The sequence below is a fragment of the Heptranchias perlo genome, chromosome 6 (assembly GCF_035084215.1).
Source record: "Heptranchias perlo isolate sHepPer1 chromosome 6, sHepPer1.hap1, whole genome shotgun sequence".
In the NCBI taxonomy this organism is placed as follows: domain Eukaryota; kingdom Metazoa; phylum Chordata; class Chondrichthyes; order Hexanchiformes; family Hexanchidae; genus Heptranchias; species Heptranchias perlo.
Genome location: NC_090330.1, coordinates 110,928,237 through 110,951,794, shown reverse-complemented (window position 1 = coordinate 110,951,794; position 23,558 = coordinate 110,928,237). Strand labels below are relative to the sequence as shown.

Genomic DNA, 23,558 nt, shown 5'->3' with positions numbered 1-23,558 from the left:
TCAGCATTTATAAAGAGAGAATATAAAAGGATATAAGGAAAGTGCAGGGAAATGGGATTATGGTAGAGTAGATCATGGGAACAACACCACCTGCACGTTCCCCTCCAAGTCACACACCATCCCGACTTGGAAATATATCGGCCGTTCCTTCATCGTCGCTGGGTCAAAATCCTGGAACTCCCTTCCTAACAGCATTGTGGGAGAACCGTCACCACACGGACTGCAGCGGTTCAAGAAGGCGGCTCACCACCACCTTCTCGAGGGCAATTAGGGATGGGCAATAAATGCCGGCCTTGCCAGCGACGCCCACATCCCATGAACGAATAAAAAAAAAAGTTAAGGAGCTAGCACTGACACATGCACAATGGGCTGAATGGCCTCCTTCTCTGCTGTAATTCCTTTGATTCTTAATGCAGCATCTGTGCAGGATTACAAAATAAAACTGAAGTCAATCTAATTTACTCAGTCCATTATAGTCTCATCATTCCTCGTTTCCCAATTCCCTGGATCAGGAAAGGATGAAAAAGAAAATGGTACTTTAATCAAACTTAATATTTCATCCAAAAAAAACCCAGCAGAGAAGGTGGGGCCGATTTCCCCAGTGAGGACTGTTGATCTGTGGCTATCAGGAGAGGGGTCCTCCTCACACACCAACACAAGAAATGACCTCAGGGATGGAGAAAGAAGGGCGATATTTGAGAGATCTGGGGTGTGTAACTATCCAGCACACTGCACCAGACCCCAGTACGGTGTGTAGGAAACAGCCAGCAGTGCGAGAGCAGTAGGTTACGGTTAACCTGTGAGTCCTCGACAGGCTGAGACTCTCTTACGTATCTGTGCCAGCTCAGTGATGGTGTTCAGAGTCTCGACTGGCCCGAGTCTCATAATCACCTCACTTGCACGACTATTTGCACTGTACTGCAGTAGTGGCACACTAGGCCGACTTTATGCCCAATGGCCACAAATCTGAGTCAAGGCGCACCAAAGCTCCGCCGGACAAAAGAAAAAGAAAGAACTCACATTTCTACAGCGCCTTTCATGACCTCAGGATGTCCCGAAGTGCTTTACAGCCAATTTAATTTGCTGTTTTGTGGGGCCTAGTTGTGCAGAAAAAGGCTCTGTCTTTGTCTACACTTCGGGAAGTAATTAATTGGTTGTGAAGTGTTTTGTGATGTCCTGAGAAAGCGAGAAGGTGCAAAATGAATTCACGTTCTCTCTTCTTTCTTAAAAAGTGTTTGTAAATTACTGAGGCCACGGAGATGTTAATATTCGAAGCTCCCGGGCATGTTGACTCTTGTGAAGCGAGCGAGCACATTGCCCGATGGGCTGTGACATTGTGTTTATGTTCAATACTCCGTGAATAAGGCAGGCGGCACAGACTACATTCTGTTTAATTAAAACCAACCTGGTGTGAGAAAGAGGGAAGTCTGGTTAAAAACAGACGCAACGATTTAAAATTAATAATAAATTACTGCTCACCGATTCAGCACTACAGCAAGACACATCGGGGTCTAAATTTAACATTGTCATGCCGATTTTATGGGCACAATAATAACCAATTTAGCAGGGCAGAGGCCCAGGCCTGATCTGCATGGGACTCAGGCCACGGTTAAATTGGTCGGGCCATTCTTTCCTGGCAATATTTTCAATATTTCAATGAGGCTCAGTCGCCCAGTGCAGACCCGGATTTCTAAATTGGTTTTCCATGGGCGGAGTTTGTGATGTTCCCTTTAAGGAGCAATGTGTAAACTCCAATTGGTATTTCCACGTCTTGACCAGTCTAAAAGGGAGGCCCCTCAAAGGCCCAGATATTATTGTATTTTGTGGAAAGACTTGTATTTCATGACCTCAGGACGTCCCAAAGTGTTCTACAGCTTCCAATCCCCTCCGATCACCTCCCCCCGAATCCCATCCATCCCCCCCGAGCAATCCGCTCCTCCCTTCCCGGAATTACCTCTGGGCCTCGGTGCGAGCCGAAATAGGTGACTCCCTGATAGATGAGCCTTATTGGTGCCCGTTGGTGGCCTGATTTATTCTGCTGAAACCCAAGGTTGAATTTAATTCGGTCCCCGGGGCCTCTCTGTTCTGGAGCACAGTCCCTGCGTTCTGATAGAATCGGGGCCAGTTCTGGAGCACAGTCCCTGCGTTCTGATAGAATCAGGGCCAGTTCTGGAGCACAGTCCCTGCGTTCTGATAGAATCACGGCCAGTTCTGGAGCGCAGTCCCTGCGTTCCGACAGAATCACGGCCAGTTCTGGAGCACAGTCCCTGCGTTCTGATAGAATCACGGCCAGTTCTGGAGCGCAGTCCCTGCGTTCTGATAGAATCAGGGCCAGTTCTGGAGCACAGTCCCTGCGTTCTGATAGAATCACGGCCAGTTCTGGAGCACAGTCCCTGCGTTCTGATAGAATCACGGCCAGTTCTGGAGCGCAGTCCCTGCGTTCTGATAGAATCACGGCCAGTTCTGGAGCACAGTCCCTGCGTTCTGATAGAATCAGGGCCAGTTCTGGAGCGCAGTCCCTGCGTTCAGATAGAATCACGGCCAGTTCTGGAGCGCAGTCCCCGCGTTCCGACAGAATCAGGGCCAGTTCTGGAGCACAGTCCCTGCGTTCTGATAGAATCACGGCCAGTTCTGGAGCGCAGTCCCTGCGTTCTGATAGAATCAGGGCCAGTTCTGGAGCGCAGTCCCTGCGTTCCGACAGAATCAGGGCCAGTTCTGGAGCACAGTCCCTGCGTTCCGACAGAATCAGGGCCAGTTCTGGAGCACAGTCCCTGCGTTCTGATAGAATCAGGGGCAGTTCTGGAGCACAGTCCCTGCGTTCCGACAGAATCAGGGCCAGTTCTGGAGCACAGTCCCTGCGTTCTGATAGAATCAGGGCCAGTTCTGGAGCACAGTCCCTGCGTTCTGATAGAATCAGGGCCAGTTCTGGAGCACAGTCCCTGCGTTCTGATAGAATCAGGGCCAGTTCTGGAGCACAGTCCCTGCGTTCCGACAGAATCAGGGCCAGTTCTGGAGCACAGTCCCTGCGTTCTGATAGAATCACGGCCGGTTCTGGAGCACAGTCCCTGCGTTCCGATAGAATCAGGGCCAGTTCTGGAGCGCAGTCGCTGTGTTCTGATAGAATCACGGCCAGTTCTGGAGCTCAGTCCCTGCGTTCTGATAGAATCAGGGCCAGTTCTGGAGCTCAGTCCCTGCGTTCTGATAGAATCAGGGCCAGTTCTGGAGCGCAGTCCCTGCGTTCTGATAGAACCAGGGCCAGTTCTGGAGCACAGTCGCTGCGTTCCGATAGAATCACGGCCAGTTCTGGAGCGCAGTCCCTGCGTTCTGATAGAATCAGGGCCAGTTCTGGAGCGCAGTCGCTGCGTTCCGATAGAATCACGGCCAGTTCTGGAGCACAGTCCCTGCGTTCTGATAGAATCACGGCCAGTTCTGGAGCGCAGTCCCTGCGTTCTGATAGAATCACGGCCAGTTCTGGAGCGCAGTCCCTGCGTTCTGATAGAATCAGGGCCAGTTCTGGAGCACAGTCCCTGCGTTCTGATAGAATCACGGCCAGTTCTGGAGCACAGTCCCTGCGTTCCGATAGAATCAGGGCCAGTTCTGGAGCACAGTCCCTGAGTTCCGATAGAATCAGGGCCAGTTCTGGAGCACAGTCCCTGCGTTCTGATAGAATCAGGGCCAGTTCTGGAGCACAGTCCCTGCGTTCCGATAGAATCAGGGCCAGTTCTGGAGCGCAGTCCCTGCGTTCTGATAGAATCAGGGCCAGTTCTGGAGCACAGTCCCTGCGTTCTGATAGAATCAGGGCCAGTTCTGGAGCGCAGTCCCTGCGTTCCGATAGAATCAGGGCCAGTTCTGGAGCGCAGTCCCTGCGTTCTGATAGAATCAGGGCCAGTTCTGGAGCACAGTCCCTGCGTTCTGATAGAATCAGGGCCAGTTCTGGAGCACAGTCCCTGCGTTCCGATAGAATCAGGGCCAGTTCTGGAGCGCAGTCCCTGCGTTCCGATAGAATCAGGGCCAGTTCTGGAGCACAGTCCCTGCATTCCGATAGAATCAGGGCCAGTTCTGGAGTGCAGTCCCTGCGTTCTGATAGAATCACGGCCAGTTCTGGAGCACAGTCCCTGCGTTCTGATAGAATCAGGGCCAGTTCTGGAGCACAGTCCCTGCGTTCTGATAGAATCAGGGCCAGTTCTGGAGCACAGTCCCTGCGTTCTGATAGAATCAGGGCCAGTTCTGGAGCACAGTCCCTGCGTTCTGATAGAATCAGGGCCAGTTCTGGAGCACAGTCCCTGCGTTCCGATAGAATCAGGGCCAGTTCTGGAGCACAGTCCCTGCGTTCTGATAGAATCACGGCCAGTTCTGGAGCACAGTCCCTGCGTTCTGATAGAATCACGGCCAGTTCTGGAGCACAGTCCCTGCGTTCCGATAGAATCAGGGCCAGTTCTGGAGCGCAGTCCCTGCATTCCGATAGAATCAGGGCCAGTTCTGGAGCGCAGTCCCTGCGTTCCGATAGAATCAGGGCCAGTTCTGGAGCGCAGTCCCTGCGTTCTGATAGAATCAGGGCCAGTTCTGGAGCGCAGTCCCTGCGTTCCGATAGAATCAGGGCCAGTTCTGGAGCACAGTCCCTGCGTTCCGATAGAATCAGGGCCAGTTCTGGAGCACAGTCCCTGCATTCCGATAGAATCAGGGCCAGTTCTGGAGTGCAGTCCCTGCGTTCTGATAGAATCACGGCCAGTTCTGGAGCACAGTCCCTGCGTTCCGACAGAATCAGGGCCAGTTCTGGAGCACAGTCCCTGCGTTCTGATAGAATCAGGGCCAGTTCTGGAGCACAGTCCCTGCGTTCTGATAGAATCAGGGCCAGTTCTGGAGCACAGTCCCTGCGTTCTGATAGAATCACGGCCAGTTCTGGAGCACAGTCCCTGCGTTCTGATAGAATCAGGGCCAGTTCTGGAGCACAGTCCCTGCGTTCTGATAGAATCAGGGCCAGTTCTGGAGCACAGTCCCTGCGTTCTGATAGAATCGGGGCCAGTTCTGGAGCACAGTCCCTGCGTTCTGATAGAATCACGGCCAGTTCTGGAGCGCAGTCCCTGCGTTCTGATAGAATCACGGCCAGTTCTGGAGCACAGTCCCTGCGTTCTGATAGAATCAGGGCCAGTTCTGGAGCGCAGTCCCTGCGTTCTGATAGAATCAGGGCCAGTTCTGGAGCACAGTCCCTGCGTTCTGATAGAATCACCGCTGAGGAACTTTGGCCTCATTGTTTTAAGTGAATTAGGAAGTTGGGAAAGGAAAGGAAATCAATGAAGAAACGGAAAACAGAAGGGAAATCTGACTGAAAGGAAAAAGTGTTCTAAAAATGGGAATAAAAGATCGATACAACGAAGTATAGTAATTTTGAATCGCAGGATTAAAGAGAGAAGATGGAGAATAAACGTGAATGGGAAAGGAGAAGGAATGGGACACATTGTTAAACCAATCAGGCAGCACTTGAATTCGCCCTCCCGCTCCCAGCTGCTAAAGGTCGAGGGTCACAAAGTAGCTGATTGTACAAACAGTTCAAAATGATTCAACTAACCAAGGCTTCTTTAATAACACTATACTCTTATCAGCAGGGTCCCTCCGGAGACACTGAGAGGGTTGTCAGTGCGACAGACTTCAAGATAAATTTCTTCCCAATAACCAATGGACGCTTCACCTAACAGTTTCTAGAAGCTCATTAACATTTACAGCTGGACATTTGGGTTTCATTTTGAACTGACATCTGCTTTGAATCAAACTGCAAAGTATAAACATTGCCACTAAACTCGCTCTGACATTGGGCTCCAGTTAAACTCCTGACGCCAGTTGGAAAGCAGATAGACTAGGGTGTGGGCGGTGCACAACCTGTCTCGTGACCTAACCCCTGCCACGCTGCCTCTCTGCTTCACTTCCCACATCTTGCTGTGGGAGGCAGGGGGTACGTCCACCTATTGACTGAACTCTGGACTTCTCCATCATTGTCTTATCCCAAACCAATCCTGTGGCATTCCCGCCTTCTTTCACTCTCTATCTCTTTCTCTCCCTGTTTTTTTGTCTCTTTCTCCCTCTCCTCCCCTTTCTACCTCTCTTCCCTCTCTGTATCTTTCTCTCTTTCCCCCCCCCCACTCTGCTTCTCTCTTTCTGACTCTTCCCCTTTCTCTCTCTCACCCTTTCTGTCTCCTTCTCCTTCTCTGCCCCTCTTTTTCTTTCTGTCTCTTTGTTTCTTCCCCATTCTCTCTATCTCCCTTTCTCTGTCTCATTCTCCCTCTCCCCCCATCCCTCTCTCTATGCCATTAAAAACAGGAAACCGTCTAACTCCCTCTTAAACAATTCCACAGGTTCTGCGTTTGCTGAGGTTAGATGGTAGTTATTCAGTAACAACCTCCACTTGTAGTTAGCCGGTGACTGACTTGTAATCACCTCTCCTGCTTCTTTGTTTACGGATCCTTACAGAGAAATTCCCATTTTCGCCCGTTCGTCTCTAAAGTTATTCACATATTCGGAACATTCTAGATACTGGAGTAACAACAGTTCGAACGGACGATGTATTATTCCGAGCTTGTGTGGGAGTCGGGAAGCTTTGTCCGCTCGACAACCAGAAACAGTGTGCCCAGGTACAGTCAGCGACAACTCTCTCTGCCAGCATCAACTCAAACAGACAGTCCCGAGGAGTCTAGACAGGCGTCTAGATCAGTCGTACACTGAGGTCAAAGAGCACGATGGAGTTTACTTTTCTTCGTTCACTAAATTTAGTGAAAAAGGGTAACACTCTGGGCAACAATTTCACCAACAAAGTTAATGGAATTGTTAATGTCTTTGGGCACAAAATTAAATGAGGAACACCCTCCATCTCAGAGCAAGCCTCTGGCTCAGTGGTAATATTCCCGCCTCTGAGTCAGAAGCTGAAGGGTTCAAGCCACAGTTCAGGTGAGTGAAGATACTGGGCTATCCAGTGGGCTACTTGCATCTGGACAGAGAGACCACTGGCTCAGTGTTTTTGCATATTCCTGCTTTTTCGAGCCCCGCTCCAGACAGCCCCAGCGAGCTGAGTCTGGAGCTCTGGCTCTGAATACTGGGTAGATGCCCAGCGGGGGAGCTTGTGTTCGATGGGAGTGAGTGGCCTCCCCCCATTGTACAGGGTAGATCGGCTCTTCAGCCTTGGTTGCAGCCCACCTAGGAGAAGATAGTCTGAAGATAAAAACCGTGAGGAAGGCAACGGGAAACCACCCCGTCCCTGGTGAGAGGCTCGAGAATCTCATGTGCGAGACTTGAATTAGGACCTGCCCTGGGGGCAGAACACAACGGACAGGCAGACTATTTATCTCGTGTCCCTGTCTCCATTTTATTTTCACCAGAGGTGTTAATATATTTACTTTAAAGGAGTTAGCGTCTCATTTAAGATAGTGGGGAGGTGGGATATTGAGTGTCTGTATTACTTGGTGTAAATTCAAGGCCTTTCCTCCTGATGTGTTTAATTTTTTCTGGCACCAACAATCACTTCCGTTGGTGAAAACGAGCTCCTGTATTCGATTCTTCGATCAGACGGAAAGCCAACACTGAGTTAAGGAGTCTCGGAGCCAAACCGCTGGGAAATCGACAGCTTTGCCTGACACAGAGTGCACACTCTCTCCACACAGGGACATACCCCACTTATCATAACGCCTTAGAAACTTGTCAGCAGAGACACGGCTTAAGGACCTTTGAGTGTGTGCAGGAGTTAATCCAGCACACAAGCACCGGTGGGCTTCCCATTGGTTGTCCAGCCAGACCTACCCTTACAGACCTTTGGATTTCTGGAATTGAGTGGGAAGAATCACAGCCCCCAATCCAATATTTACCATCTCAGAAAGGTAAACAATGAAACTGTCACTAGTTTGCCTTACGATTGACGTGAGGTTATCAGGACACTTTAAGACCTTATTTCATGTGGTATTTCAGAGCCTAATACTTCCTGTAAAACAGCCAAATGGGCCTATTTGACATTTGGGAGACTGGATTAAACTATCAGGTTGTGATGTGAACTCAGCCCCGTGTCTGTGTCAAACCAATTCTCAAAATTATCTGTAAGCCAGTGCTGGGTGATTCTGCTTGGGAGGTCCAGTGAACAAATGACCCATTCTGGTGACCAGACATGTTTAGACATGTTTTTTCCAGTGACACTCATCAGGTTATGTTTGTAGCCGTGTTGTCATGCCGTTGGAATATTAAAAGCTTTTATTTTCATCTTTTTCTTCAAATCTTCTCTACGATGTAATAAGAACTCTGGAATTCAGCCGAGCCATTCCGTAACAGATTCAAAACAGTTTAAACACACAAAGTGATTCTGCACATACCTGCACTGTGAACAGCATCAGGGCAATCTCACCAAATCTCACGGATATTCATGGATAGAAAATCCCAGGGTGTGCACTCCCCAAACTTCCTGGCATGCTCTCCCGATGGGTGAGGCCCCGCGCTGGGAGAGCAATTTCCTAAAATTACCCTTGTCACTCTTCAGAACTCCGACACAGTGGCTCAGTGAACACAATAACGATATTAATTGCTCCAAGCGGGGAGCTCACAAATATAAAACAACAGACTCACTTTCCATTGCACGGAGGGAGTCCTGATGCTGTTATCCCTTCTCAAGTAAGGCCCCAATTCTAACTGTTTGGTTACTGCCCCTGGACCCCACTGCTGCCCTTACAATGGTACTTTCGAAAGTAGTGGAAGCTGCTGTGAACCTTGAAGCTTCTGGTCTCCTCCAGAAATGATCATACAGAGACCAGGAACAGTCACTATAGCCTAGAAATGATTGTCTATAATAACAGGTTGCCTTGGACTTCCAGTACCTGCTACTTTATGAGTGTCAACCCATTTATCTTCAATGGGTTAATGTCGTCACTAAAGATAGTGGACAGAGTGAGGCTGTGCAAGCACGCCCAATAATATGCAGGTGTGTAGTTTCTAGGTGTGTATGATTAAGGGGTAGATGTCAGCCTTCCCTGCCCAGAGATTCACATCACTGGAACACCACTGGAAGAGGTCATTGCACCAAAAGCAATTCACTGCCATTAATAATGGAAATTTGCAGCCAGATTCCTCGAGCTTCCTTCCATCCTGCGATGCTATCCCCCGCTAAAACCTGTGAGGAGCCTGTCCCACAGTGAGTCTATCCCACAGTGAGTCTATCCCACAGTGAGTCTATCCCACAGTGAGTCTATCCCACAGTGGGTCTATACCACAGTGAGCCTATCCCACAGTGAGTCTAGCCCACAGTGAGTCTATCCCACAGTGAGTCTATCCCACAGTGAGTCTATCCCACAGTGAGTCTATCCCACAGTGAGTCTATCCCACAGTGAGTCTATCCCACAGTGAGGAGTCTATCCCACAGTGAGTCTATCCCACAGTGAGGAGTCTATCCCACAGTGAGTCTATCCCACAGTGAGTCTATCCCACAGTGAGCCTATCCCACAGTGAGTCTATCCCACAGTGAGCCTATCCCACAGTGAGTCTATCCCACAGTGAGTCTATCCCACAGTGAGCCTGTCCCACAGTGAGTCTATCCCACAGTGAGTCTATCCCACAGTGAGTCTATCCCACAGTGAGTCTATCCCACAGTGAGCCTATCCCACAGTGAGTCTATCCCACAGTGAGTCTATCCCACAGTGAGCCTGTCCCACAGTGAGTCTGTCCCACAGTGAGTCTATCCCACAGTGAGTCTATCCCACAGTGAGTCTATCCCACAGTGAGCCTATCCCACAGTGAGTCTATCCCACAGTGAGTCTATCCCACAGTGAGTCTATCCCACAGTGAGTCTATCCCACAGTGAGTCTATCCCACAGTGAGTCTATCCCACAGTGAGTCTATCCCACAGTGAGGAGCCTATCCCACAGGGAGGAATCTACCAAGCTGCGAGCTGTGATTCGCCAATATTTAATGGAGTTCAGTGAGGTTCCAAGAGGCCAAAACTATCGCCTGAAAGTCTGAGGGCACCAGAATAACGAGGGGCTGTCCCTCTCACTCAGTATTCATGTGAACGTTCCTGCAGCCTGCTCCGTGTATTGGTTGCATTGTGTGTACTTACTCTCGCTCCTTTCTCTGGGAAACACTTGCATCCTGCACTGCAGTCTCTCCCGTTACACGGTCCAGAGTAAGATTTTCCACCCTAAGGAAGAAAAAAAAGTGAAAACAGGATGTGACTCAAGGGATATTCAAGGAGTTGGTTAATAATCTACTCGTGTTTGACAAAAGTTTCACTTTTTTCATTTGCAATCTTTTACGGCAACACCAAGTACTTTGTAGAATTGGTTGAAAACTCACTGATACATGAACTGGGACCCAGGAAAATAACATGTGGAGTTCAGAGTTATAGGGTGTTAGGATAGAGAGAGAGATGGGTGGAGTATGGGCGCAAAGAGGTCCAATTTAGGGGGCTTGAATAGTGTCAGAAACATTAATTCTCCAATCGAAACCCATCTCTTTGGTATATAGGAACAGGAGGAGGCCATTCAGCCCCTCGAGCCTGTTCCGCCATTCAATTAAATCATGGCTGATCTGTACCTCAACTCCATTTACCCACCTTGGTTCTGTAACCCTTAATCCCCTCACCTAACAAAAATCGATCAATCTCAGTTTTGAAATTTTCAATTGACCCCCAGCCTCAACAGCTTTTTGGGGGAGAGAGTTCCAGATTTCCACTCCCCTTTGTGTGAAGAAGTGCTTCCCGACATCACCCCTGAACGGCCGAGCTCTAATCCATTCTATTCCATCCTTGTTGTTGCTGCTTTGGACAAATTGTTTCTCAGGGTTTGTGAAGGTAAATCTCATTAATTCTGACATCACAACAACACTAGATCCACACACCCCAGACACATAAATTAAATCAGTCACAAGGGATAGTGCGGAAAACGAGGGCGTTGCATAATTAATTTGAATATGTGCAAAATAAATAAATCCCAGATAAAAACCATAGGTTGGAGTTACTGTAATAACTGAGTGTAATGACTGAGTGTAATGATTGAGTACAATGGCTGAGTGTAATTAACAACTGATGTAATGACTGAGTGTAATGAACATCACAGATAGAATCTTAATTAATAGTAAGAAACAGCTTGCATTTATATGGCGCCTTTCACAACATTAGAGCCAGGGGCACCCACAGTGCAGCACTCCCTCAGTACTGACCCTCCGACAGTGCGGCGCTCCCTCAGTACTGACCCTCCGACAGTGCGGCGCTCCCTCAGTACTGACCCTCCGACAGTGCGGCGCTCCCTCAGTACTGACCCTCCGACAGTGCGGCGCTCCCTCAGTACTGACCCTCCGACAGTGCGGCGCTCCCTCAGTACTGACCCTCCGACAGTGCAGCACTCCCTCAGTACTGACCCTCCGACAGTGCAGCGCTCCCTCAGTACTGACCCTCCGACAGTGCAGCGCTCCCTCAGTACTGACCCTCCGACAGTGCAGCGCTCCCTCAGTACTGACCCTCCGACAGTGCAGCGCTCCCTCAGTACTGACCCTCCGACAGTGCAGCGCTCCCTCAGTACTGACCCTCCGACAGTGCAGCGCTCCCTCAGTACTGACCCTCCGACAGGGCAGCGCTCCCTCAGTACTGACCCTCCGACAGTGCAGCGCTCCCTCAGTACTGACCCTCCGACAGGGCAGCGCTCCCTCAGTACTGACCCTCCGACAGGGCAGCGCTCCCTCAGTACTGACCCTCCGACAGTGCAGCGCTCCCTCAGTACTGCACTGGGTGTGTCAGCTTGGATTTTGTGCTCAAGTCTCTGGAGTGGGTGACTCAGAGGCGAGAGAGAGCTACCCACTGAGACAAGTCATAATGGAATAAAAGTGTTCACATTAACTCCCCATTCAGACACAACGCTCACTCAAAAAATTGTTCAATAAATCAAGTCTTAGCTACTGTTTCTGGAAGATTCTGGTGCTGCCCTTCCATTATCATTCCCGACCCTCATATTTTACTCTCTTAAAGGGGAAGTGCCTGGACCGAACAAAGGACAACAATTTCTCACCACCGAATGTGACCAACTGCCCCCAGTTCCCAACCCCTTTAATCAGCTCACGCCTGGCTTAACTCAGGGATCAATCACAATCACCGTCTTCCTTTCCTTTTATTCGTCTCGACTCAAAGTATTGTCAGTGAAGACACCAGTTCTGTGCGTACACTTCACTTTCAGAGCACATTTGTACCAAAGTAGCGACTCCCCTTTCTAATTGTTTGGGTTCAGAAAAAAGATTTCTTAACAATACTCTCCAAAGATTTGTAGTCAGTCTCAATCAAAAGTTCACAAAAATTAGAACTGACGAGGGAGGCCATTCAGTCCGTTCAACTCATCCCATCATAGAAACCTGCAATCCTTCAATCGCAGTGTTCGTCGCAGTCCACAGCAGTCCCACTGACCTTGCTCACCCCCCCGTCCCCTCTCGATCACCCCCCCAATCATCCTCATCCCCAGCGATCGACCCCCTGATCATCCCACTCCCAAACCCCCCCCCCGATCATCCCACTCCCAAACCCCCCGCAATCATCCTCATCCCCACCGATCGCCCCCTCCGATCATCCCACTCCCAAACCCCAACCCCCTCGATCACCCTGCTCCCAAACCCCCCCCAATCATCCTCATCCCCACCGATCGCCCCCCCGATCATCCCACTCCCAAACCCCACCCCCCTCGATCACCCTGCTCCCAAACCCCCCCCAATCATCCTCATCCCCAGCGATCGACCCCCCGATCATCCCACTCCCAAACCCCCCACAATCATCCTCATCTCCAGCGATCGACCCCCCGATCATCCCACTCCCAAACCCCCCCCTTATCATTCCACTCCCAAACCCCCCCCCCCGATCATCCCACTCCCAAACCCCCCCCAATCATCCTCATCCCCTCTCGATCAGCCCCCCCAATCATCCTCCCTCCCACCGATCGCCCCCTCCGATCATCCTCATCCCCACCGATCGCCCCCTCCGATCATCCTCATCCCCAGCGATCGACCCCCCGATCATCCCACTCCCAAGCCACCCCCCGATCATCCCACTCCCAAACCCCCCCCCGATCATCCCACTCCCAAACCCCCCCCCCGATCATCCCACTCCCAAACCCCCCCTAATCATCCTCATCCCCAGCGATCGACCCCCCGATCATCCCACTCCCAAACCCCCCCCAATCATCCTCATCCTCACCGATCGCCCCCTCCGATCATCCCACTCCCAAACCCCACCCCCCCCGATCACCCTGCTCCCAAACCCCCCGCAATCATCCTCATCCCCAGCGATTGACCCCCCGATCATCCCACTCTCACCCCCCCCCCGATCATCGCACTCCCAAACACCCCCCAATCATCCTCCCCCCCACCAATCGCCCCCCTGATCATCCCACTCCCAAACCCCCCCGATCATCCTAATCCCCTCTCGATCAGCCCCCCCAATCATCCTCATCCCCAGCGATCGCCCCCCTGATCATCCCACTCCCAAACCCCCCCCAATCATCCTCCCCCCCACCGATCGCCCCCTCCAATCATCCCACTCCCAAACCCCCCCAATCATCCTCATCCCCACCGATCGCCCCCCCTGATCATCCCACTCCCAAACCCCCCGCCGATCATCCCACTCCCAAACCCCACCCCACCGATCACCCTGCTCCCGATCGCTCTCCCTTCCAATCACCCTCCCCCCCCGATCACCCCCCTCCCCCTATTGCCCCCCGAGGCCTGAGCTCCCAATTTCGAAGTGGCCTCGGTAGGGTTGCCAACTCTGGTTGGACGTATTCCAGGAGGTTTCATCACATGACCTCCGGCCTCTAACCGCCCACCCCAGTCAAACAGTCTCATCCCCCATCTCCAATATTTTTACAATCAATGAAAGAAAATTTTTAAAAACGTTTTTTTAATGCCCCTATGATTTTTCTCCTGGGTTGCAGCAACGTCCTGGAGCTAAATCTTGAATTCCTGGAGACTCCAGGACAATCCTGGAGGGTTGGCAACTGTCGACGGGCCTCCTGTTCTGGCGCAGGGATAGTTTCCCGCACTCAGTATGTGTCGGCAGGGCGGCCCTCTCCAATTCCACCCCCACTGTTCCCAGGTCTCTACTCTAACCTGCGCAGTGTGCAAATATCGTCATGGACACACCATCAGTAGCCATGGCAACAGTCTCCCAGGTAGAAGGCTCAGGGACACTTGAAATTAATCTTTTTCTCCCTGGTGTTGATGAAACCATTTCGATCCACGTCCGATTCTTTGCCTGAGTGAGATGATCCACTCTAAAATCTGCCTGACGAGCAGCAGGATCACTCCGCTGGGCTGCTGATTTAGGAACTAGCCGAGGGGAGGCATGGCTGGGGCAGCAACGGGTGTCAGGTGTCACCTGGACACTGTGAATAGTGAACATTAGACTGGTCGGAACGCCCTCCTGTGAAGGATCCAGCCCGATCTCCCTCCACTTAAATTAATTCCTGGCTCAGTGATAGCGCTCCCGCTTCTGAGTCGGAAGGTCGTGGGTTTGAGCCCCGCTCCAGAGAGTTAGGCCCGTAATCCAGGCCGATACTCGTAGTGCAGCACTGAGGGAGTGCTGCACTGTCGGAGGTGCCGTCTTTTGGACAAGACGTTAAACCGAGGCCCCGTCTGCCCTCTCAGGTGGACGTAAAAGGTCCCATGGCCACGATTTCGAAGGAGAGCAGGGGGAGTTCTCCCCGGTGTCCTGGTCGATATTTATCCCTCAACCAAAATCACTAGAACGGATTGTCTGGTCATTATCTCATTGCTGTTTGTGGGATCTTGCTGTGCGCAAATTGGCTGCCGCGTTTCCTACATTACAACAGTGACTACACTTCAAAAAGTAGTTCATTGGCTGTAAAGCGCTTTGGGACGTCCTGAGGTTGTGAAAGGAGCTATCGAATTTTGTTTGATAATCGTTCCTGTGAAGCGCCTTGGGGACGTTTTACTACGTTAAAGGCGCTATATAAATGCAGGTTCTTTCTTTCTGACTGTAACCTGCCCAATTCTCTGCTGTTACCCCAATATGTGGACCCACCATGCAGGCTCCTACACTGGGGGCACTAATTCATGACATCTACCCTTTCACACATGGGTGGTAAGTGGTGCTGAGTCACAGCACTGAGGGAATTAGCCAGTCAGAGATTCTTCAGTTAAAGATAATAATGTTAGCTTTACTTTTCAATTGAAATCAGACCACGGACTGACCCTAAGAACAGAGATTAGATGGGAGGACACAGAGCGGTTGGTCTGTGGTTGTGAGCTGCCACAGTTCATTCATGTTAAGTGGGATTACGATATGGTCCAGCGACTATTAGTGGAATTAACTGCTGCTGACTGAGAGAAAACATCCTCCCTCGAAAAATGCAGCACGGAATGGCTACCGGCAAAAGAATTCCTTCATTTCCTTTTCATTTGTAACTTCTTCCTTTTCATGATTTTATAAACAAACCTCGGGAAGAGTCAACATCAGGAAGGGCGATCCTCGGGAAGGGCGATCCTCGGGAAGGGCGATCCTCGGGAAGAGGGATCCTCGGGAAGAGGGATCCTCGGGAAGAGGGATCCTCGGGAAGGGCGATCCTCGGGAAGGGCGATCCTCGGGAAGGGCGATCCTCGGGAAGAGTGATCCTCGGGAAGGGGGATCCTCGGGAAGGGGGATCCTCGGGAAGAGGGATCCGCGGGAAGGGCGATCCTCGGGAAAAAGGAACCTTGGGAAGAGGGATCCTCGGGAAGGGCGATCCTCGGGAAGAGGGATCCTCGGGAAGAGCGATCCTCGGGAAGAGGGATCCTCGGGAAGAGCGATCCTCGGGAAGAGGGATCCTCGGGAACAGCGATCCTCGGGAAGGGCGATCCTCGGGAAGAGTGATCCTCGGGAAGGGGGATCCTCGGGAAGGGGGATCCTCGGGAAGAGGGATCCGCGGGAAGGGCGATCCTCGGGAAAAAGGAACCTTGGGAAGAGGGATCCTCGGGAAGGGCGATCCTCAGGAAGAGTGATCCTCGGGAAGGGTGATCCTCGGGAACAGGGATCCTCGGGAAGAGCAATCCTCAGAAAGCGGGATCCTCGGGAAGGGCGATCCTCGGAAAGGACGATCCTCGGGAAGGACGATCCTCGGGAAGGGCGATCCTCAGGAAGAGGGATCCTTGGGAAGGGCGATCCTCGGGAAGAGGGATCCTCGGGAAGAGGGATCCTCGGGAAGGGCCATCCTCGGGGCGGACGATCCTCGGGAAGGGCGATCCTCGGGAAGGGCGATCCTTGGGAAGAGGGATCCTCAGGAAGAGTGATCCTCGGGATGGGCGATCCTCGGGAAGGGCGATCCTCGAGATGGGCGATCCTCGGGAAGAGGGATCCTCGGGAAGAGGGATCCTCGGGAAGAGCGATCCTCGGGGTGGGCGATCCTCGGGAAGGGCGATCCTCGAGATGGGCGATCCTTGGGAAGAGCGATCCTCGGGAAGTGTTAAGTTCTTTCTTCTCCTTGTTATCCAATCTGTTTTCATTCTACTTCAGACGCCTTGTGCCCATTGACCGTGCAGTTTCCGAACTTCCCCACTAATTGAACGGGCAGTTGCCCATTTTGCTTGTCTGCTGATCTGGTGCAGTTGTGCCCATTCACTGTGGAGGCCCCCTTGGTGTCTTTCCCCAGGTCCTGTTATTTTCTCCTGTTATTTTAGCACTGGATGTACAATAAATCCCCATCCTGGGACATCCTGAGGTTGTGAAAGGCTCTATATAAACACAAGTCTTTCTTTTTTCTTTATAATTGGGGCAAAACATGACTCTGTGCCAATGTCTCTCATGTACTATCCCTTGTGTGAGATGCCACGAGGGGCACCTGCTAAAAAGGCCACATTCTGCAGCATACTGTGCCAGCTCTGGGAGTGCCGCTCTGCTCCTTCCCATGCACCCCACACACCCCCCACCCAACACCCACAGAAGATTAAAGAGCTGCTCCCTTTTTAAGGAGACTGCTTCAGAAATGCCTCAAATCTTCAATCCGTGGCCTTAACCTGGCCTGGTGTCACTGGACGTACCGTGGAGGTCCCTGTGAGGGTGAGGGGGGGAGGTGTCAGGAATCACTAATCCTGGTCCTCTCCCCCCTCCTACCCCACTGGCCTTGTAAGGAGCGGGCAGAGGTCTAGGGGTCACAGTACCACGGCAAGTTGTGAAACTGAATTGGGCGACCACCAGAAATTAGCCATGAAGCTGTCAGATTGTCATAAAAAAACAAAGAGTTCATTGAAGTTCTTCAGGGAAGGGAACCTGCCGTCCTGATCCGGTCTGGGCCTACATGTGACTCCAGTCCCCGCACTGCATGGTTGACTCTAAATGCCCTCTGGTCAACGAAGCACGAGCAATAAATTGCCCAGATCCCAAGAACAAATACATCAAATAAATTCCCTAAGGCTGGGACTCAGTGTGTATCTGGGACTCAGTGTGTATCTGGGACCCAGTGTGTATCTGGGACCCGTTGTGTATCTGAGACCCGTTGTGTATCTGGGACCCAGTGTGTATCTGGGACCCAGTGTGTATCTGAGACCCGTTGTGTATCTGGGACCCAGTGTGTATCTGGGACCCAGTGTGTATCTGGGACCCAGTGTGTATCTGGGACCCGTTGTGTATCTGGGACTCAGTGTGTATCTGGGACTCAGTGTGTATCTGGGACCCGTTGTGTATCTGGGACTCAGTGTGTATCTGGGACTCAGTGTGTATCTGGGACCCAGTGTGTATCTGGGACCCAGTGTGTATCTGGGACCCAGTGTGTATCTGAGACCCGTTGTGTATCTGGGACCCAGTGTGTATCTGGGACCCGTTGTGTATCTGGGACCCAGTGTGTATCTGGGACCCAGTGTGTATCTGGGACCCAGTGTGTATCTGAGACCCGTTGTGTATCTGGGACTCAGTGTGTATCTGGGACCCAGTGTGTATCTGGGACCCAGTGTGTATCTGGGACTCAGTGTGTATCTGGGACTCAGTGTGTATCTGGGACTCAGTGTGTATCGGGGACCCAGTGTGTATCTGGGACCCAGTGTGTATCTGGGACTCAGTGTGTATCTGGGACCCAGTGTGTATCTGGGACTCAGTGTGTATCTGGGACCCAGTGTGTATCTGGGACTCAGTGTGTATCTGGGACTCAGTGTGTATCTGGGACCCAGTGTGTATCTGGGACCCAGTGTGTATCTGGGACTCAGTGTGTATCTGGGACTCAGTGTGTATCTGGGACTCAGTGTGTATCTGGGACTCAGTGTGTATCTGGGACCCAGTGTGTATCTGGGACTCAGTGTGTATCGGGGACTCAGTGTGTATCTGGAACCTAGTGTGTATCGGGGACCCAGTGTGTATCAGGGACTCAGTGTGTATCTGGGACTCAGTGTGTATCTGGGACTCAGTGTGTATCTGGGACTCAGTGTGTATCGGGGACTCAGTGTGTATCTGGGACTCAGTGTGTATCTGGGACTCAGTGTGTATCGGGGACTCAGTGTGTATCTGGGACTCAGTGTGTATCTGGGACTCAGTGTGTATCGGGGACTCAGTGTGTATCGGGGACTCAGTGTGTATCTGGGACTCAGTGTGTATCTGGAACCCAGTGTGTATCTGGGACCCAGTGTGTATCTGGGACTCAGTGTGTATCTGGGACTCAGTGTGTATCTGGGACTCAGTGTGTATCGGGGACTCAGTGTGTATCTGGGACCCAGTGTGTATCTGGGACTCAGTGTGTATCTGGGACTCAGTGTGTATCTGGGACCCAGTGTGTATCGGGGACCCATTGTGTATCTGGGACCCAGTGTGTATCTGGGACTCAGTGTGTATCGGGGACCCATTGTGTATCTGGGACTCAGTGTGTATCTGGGACCCAGTGTGTATCTGGGACCCAGTGTGTATCTGGGACTCAGTGTGTATCGGGGACCCAGTGTGTATCTGGGACCCAGTGTGTATCTGGGACCCAGTGTGTATCTGGGACCCAGTGTGTATCTGGGACTCAGTGTGTATCTGGGACCCAGTGTGTATCTGGGACTCAGTGTGTATCGGGGACCCATTGTGTATCTGGGACCCAGTGTGTATCGGGGACTCAGTGTGTATCTGGGACCCAGTGTGTATCTGGGACCCAGTGTGTATCTGGGACTCAGTGTGTATCTGGGACCCAGTGTGTATCTGGGACTCAGTGTGTATCTGGGACCCAGTGTGTATCTGGGATTCAGTGTGTATCTGGGACCCAGTGTGTATCTGGGACCCAGTGTGTATCTGGGATTCAGTGTCTATCTGGGACCCAGTGTGTATCTGGGACCCAGTGTGTATCTGGGACTCAGTGTGTATCTGGGACCCAGTGTGTATCTGGGACCCAGTGTGTATCTGGGACCCAGTGTGTATCTGGGACTCAGTGTGTATCTGGGACCCGTTGTGTATCTGGGACCCAGTGTGTATCTGGGACTCAGTGTCTATCTGGGACCCAGTGTGTATCTGGGACCCAGTGTGTATCTGGGACTCAGTGTGTATCTGGGACCCAGTGTGTATCTGGGACCCAGTGTGTATCTGGGACCCAGTGTGTATCTGGGACTCAGTGTGTATCGGGGACTCAGTGTGTATCTGGGACTCAGTGTCTATCTGGGACCCAGTGTGTATCTGGGACCCAGTGTGTATCTGGGACTCAGTGTGTATCTGGGACCCAGTGTGTATCTGGGACCCAGTGTGTATCGGGGACTCAGTGTGTATCTGGGACCCAGTGTGTATCTGGGACCCAGTGTGTATCTGGGACCCAGTGTGTATCTGGGACCCAGTGTGTATCTGGGACCCAGTGTGTATCTGGGACTCAGTGTCTATCTGGGACCCAGTGTGTATCGGGGACCCAGTGTGTATCTGGGACTCAGTGTGTATCTGGGACCCAGTGTGTATCTGGGACCCAGTGTGTATCTGGGACTCAGTGTGTATCTGGGACCCAGTGTGTATCTGGGACCCAGTGTGTATCTGGGACCCAGTGTGTATCTGGGACCCAGTGTGTATCTGGGACCCAGTGTCTATCTGGGACCCAGTGTGTATCGGGGACCCAGTGTGTATCTGGGACTCAGTGTGTATCTGGGACCCAGTGTGTATCTGGGACCCAGTGTGTATCTGGGACTCAGTGTGTATCTGGGACCCAGTGTGTATCTGGGACTCAGTATGTATCTGGGACTCAGTGTGTATCTGGGACTCAGTGTGTATCTGGGACCCAGTGTGTATCTGGGACCCAGTGTGTATCGGGGACCCAGTGTGTATCTGGGACTCAGTGTGTATCTGGGACCCAGTGTGTATCTGGGACTCAGTGTGTATCTGGGACCCAGTGTGTATCTGGGACCCAGTGTGTATCGGGGACCCAGTGTGTATCTGGGACTCAGTGTGTATCTGGGACTCAGTGTATATCTGGGACCCAGTGTGTATCTGGGACCCAGTGTGTATCTGGGACCCAGTGTGTATCGGGGACCCAGTGTGTATCTGGGACTCAGTGTGTATCTGGGACCCAGTGTGTATCGGGGACCCAGTGTGTATCGGGGACCCAGTGTGTATCGGGGACCCAGTGTGTATCGGGGACCCAGTGTGTATCTGGGACCCAGTGTGTATCTGGGACTCAGTGTGTATCGGGGACCCAGTGTGTATCGGGGACCCAGTGTGTATCTGGGACCCAGTGTGTATCTGGGACTCAGTATGTATCTGGGACTCAGTGTGTATCTGGGACCCCGGCTCTTCTGGCCTGAGTTTTGACCCCCTTGTTTTTGTTGCAGCTCCTTTGTAAAAAGTGAACCCCGTTATAATGATTCCCCGTTCCTCGAGTGGGGGTGTCGGCAGACGATAGTTGGAGTGTTGAGGATTTCTCGATGAACTGTACGGTGCGGTTTGTAACCTTTGTGAAGGTCACGTCTCACTTTGGTCCATCAGCCTTTTAACCTCCTTTCCCACTGACTGAACTCTCAATACTTTAATGGCTTGTTCCCATCAGATGAGACGTTAAACCGTGTCCCCGTCTGCCCTCTCAGGTGGATGTAAAAGATCCCATGGCCACTATTCAAAGAAGAGCAGGGGAGTTCTCCCTGGTGTCCGGGGCCAATATTTATCCCTCAACCAACATCACTAAAACAGATGATCCGGTCATTATCTCATTGCTGTTTGTGGGATCTTGCTGTGCGCAAATTATCAGCCACATTTCCTACATTACAACAGTGGCTACACTTCAAAAGGCACTCTATAAAAGTAAGTCTTTCTTTCATTGTCAGACATACTGTGGGATGGCCGAGTCACTGACACTGTCCTTTTACAGTTTGTCTGTGATTTGCGTTGCAGCTGCATAAACATTGTAGACATTTCTTTTATCATCATTTCGTCTATTATTTCACAACTGCTGTTCACCACGTCTGAAACAGCTGAGTGTTCATTACCACCGCAGCACGGACTCACAAAGTCAGGCGATTCTGTGAATATCATGAAATGTGTGTGCAATTCTTTTCACAACTGTATTTTACACTATTGGGGGAACCCGGTTAGTGATGAGAAAGATCACCTTGAATGCTTTTTTTACAAACGTGTCAAATGGTTACCATCTTAGCACTGAAACATCTTTCAGGAAAGGGGTCAGTTACATTGCTCGGCAGCATGTCAATGTCCTGTCTTCTCACTGTCCAAAGCCCACACACTGAAAGAAAGATTTGCATTTATATAGCGTCTTTCACAGCCTCAGGATGCCCCAAAGTGCTTTACTTTTGAAGTCTAACCACTGTTGCGATGTAGGGAAACGCGGCAGCCAATTTGTGCACAGCAAGCTCCCGCAAAAATCTCTTTTCTGGCGGGAGAATTTGAGTGCAGTGTTTTTTTTTACTAACGGTGAGTGCCTTATTCCCTCCTCATCCCTGCACTCACTGCATCCCCCATTCACCCACAAAAGGGCAGCAATTGGAAAGAAAATTCACCCTCACATATTTGTTGCATCAAAGGGAAGAGGTCGGGAGATATTCTTAGCTGCAGTGACAGATCGATGTCCTGACTCAACCCAGACACCCATCGTCCAGACCATAAACACAATTTCATGCACCGTTTTGCAATTGACAGATCTTGCAGGATATAAGCTGCCTGAACTCTGGCTATTATATCTTTTCATTCTCAGTCCTGTTTTTACTTAAATACTTTTCGTTCAATAATTATCTTGATTTTCTTGCATCGTTCCTCCAAATCCCATTGGTTTAATTTCAACAAAACCCAGACACCAATGAGAATGGTGGAATCATTCAATGCCACAATTATTAAGGAATTGATTCTCACTCCGAGCTCAGTGTCCGTGGGAAGCTGCTTCAGAAAATTACCAGCACTAAACACCCAACCCTCCCAGACTGTCCTGGAGCCTCCAGGAATTAAAGATTAATCTCCAGGACACTGCTGCAACAGCTCTGGGAGAAAAATCATCGGGGCTTTAAAAATGAACATTTTTGTTTACTAGTTATAAAAATATTTTAGACAGGAAAAATGTCTGTTTGATCAGACGGGGCGGAGGGAGGTCATGTGATGAAATCTCCAAGAATAAGTCCGACCAGAGTTGGCAACCCTAGTGTAGCCTAATTCAGGTGGGTTTTATTATTCATTTGTGGGATGTGGGCGTCGCTGGCGAGGCCGGCATTTATTGCCCATCCCTAATTGCCCTTGAGAAGGTGGTGATGAGCCGCCATCTTGAACCGCTGCAGTCCGTGTGGTGACGGTTCTCCCACAGTGCTGTTAGGAAGGGAGTTCCAGGATTTTGACCCAGCGACAATGAAGGAACGGCGATATATTTCCAAGTCGGGATGGTGTGTGACTTGGAGGGGAACGTGCAGGTGGTGTTGTTCCCATGCGCCTGCTGCTCTTGTCCTTCTAGGTGGTAGAGGTCGCGGGTTTAGGAGGTGCTGTCGAAGAAGCCTTGGCGAGTTGCTGCAGTGCATCCTGTGGATGGTACACACTGCAGCCACGGTGCGCCGGTGGTGAAGGGAGTGAATGTTTAGGGTGGTGGATGGGGTACCAATCAAGCGGGCTGCTTTGTCCTGGATGGTGTCGAGCTTCTTGAGTGTTGTTGGAGCTGCACTCATCCAGGCAAGTGGAGAGTATTCCATCACACTCCTGACTTGTGCCTTGTCGATGGTGGAAAGGCTTTGGGGAGTCAGGAGGTGAGTCACTCGCCACAGAATACTCAGCCTCTGACCTGCTCTCGTAGCCACAGTATTTATGTGGCTGGTCCAGTCAAGTTTCTGGTCAGTGGTGACCCCCAGGATGTTGATGGTGGGGGATTCAGGTGTCAAGGCCCACACTGACTCCGAGGTGAAGGGGAGTGAGATTCCCTCCTCCCGATAGGCCCAATCTACATTAGTTTAACATCGAGTCCGGATTCAATCCACATTTACCGGATGGGGAAGATTTCACGGTGAAATCAATGAATCAACAGAGCAAAGGAGGTTATGGGAGATTTAATCGAGGTGTTCAAAATTCTGAAGGGTTTTAGTCATAGAGTCATAGAGTCATAGAGTCATAGAGCACGGATAGAGGCCCTTCGGCCCATCGTGTCCGCGCCGGCCATCAGCCCTGT

The 23,558-nt window shown here is 51.2% G+C and overlaps 1 protein-coding gene across 1 annotated transcript in view; it reads right to left on the bottom strand.

The window, feature by feature from the left end:
- LOC137323158 (collagen alpha-6(IV) chain-like) overlaps window positions 1-23,558 on the bottom strand; it is a 209,901-nt gene that overhangs the window by 145,705 nt on the left and 40,638 nt on the right. The window contains exon 4 of the mRNA XM_067986641.1: window positions 10,076-10,156. Coding sequence (XP_067842742.1) covers window positions 10,076-10,156 — 81 coding nt within the window. The remainder of the gene's footprint in view (window positions 1-10,075; window positions 10,157-23,558) is intronic.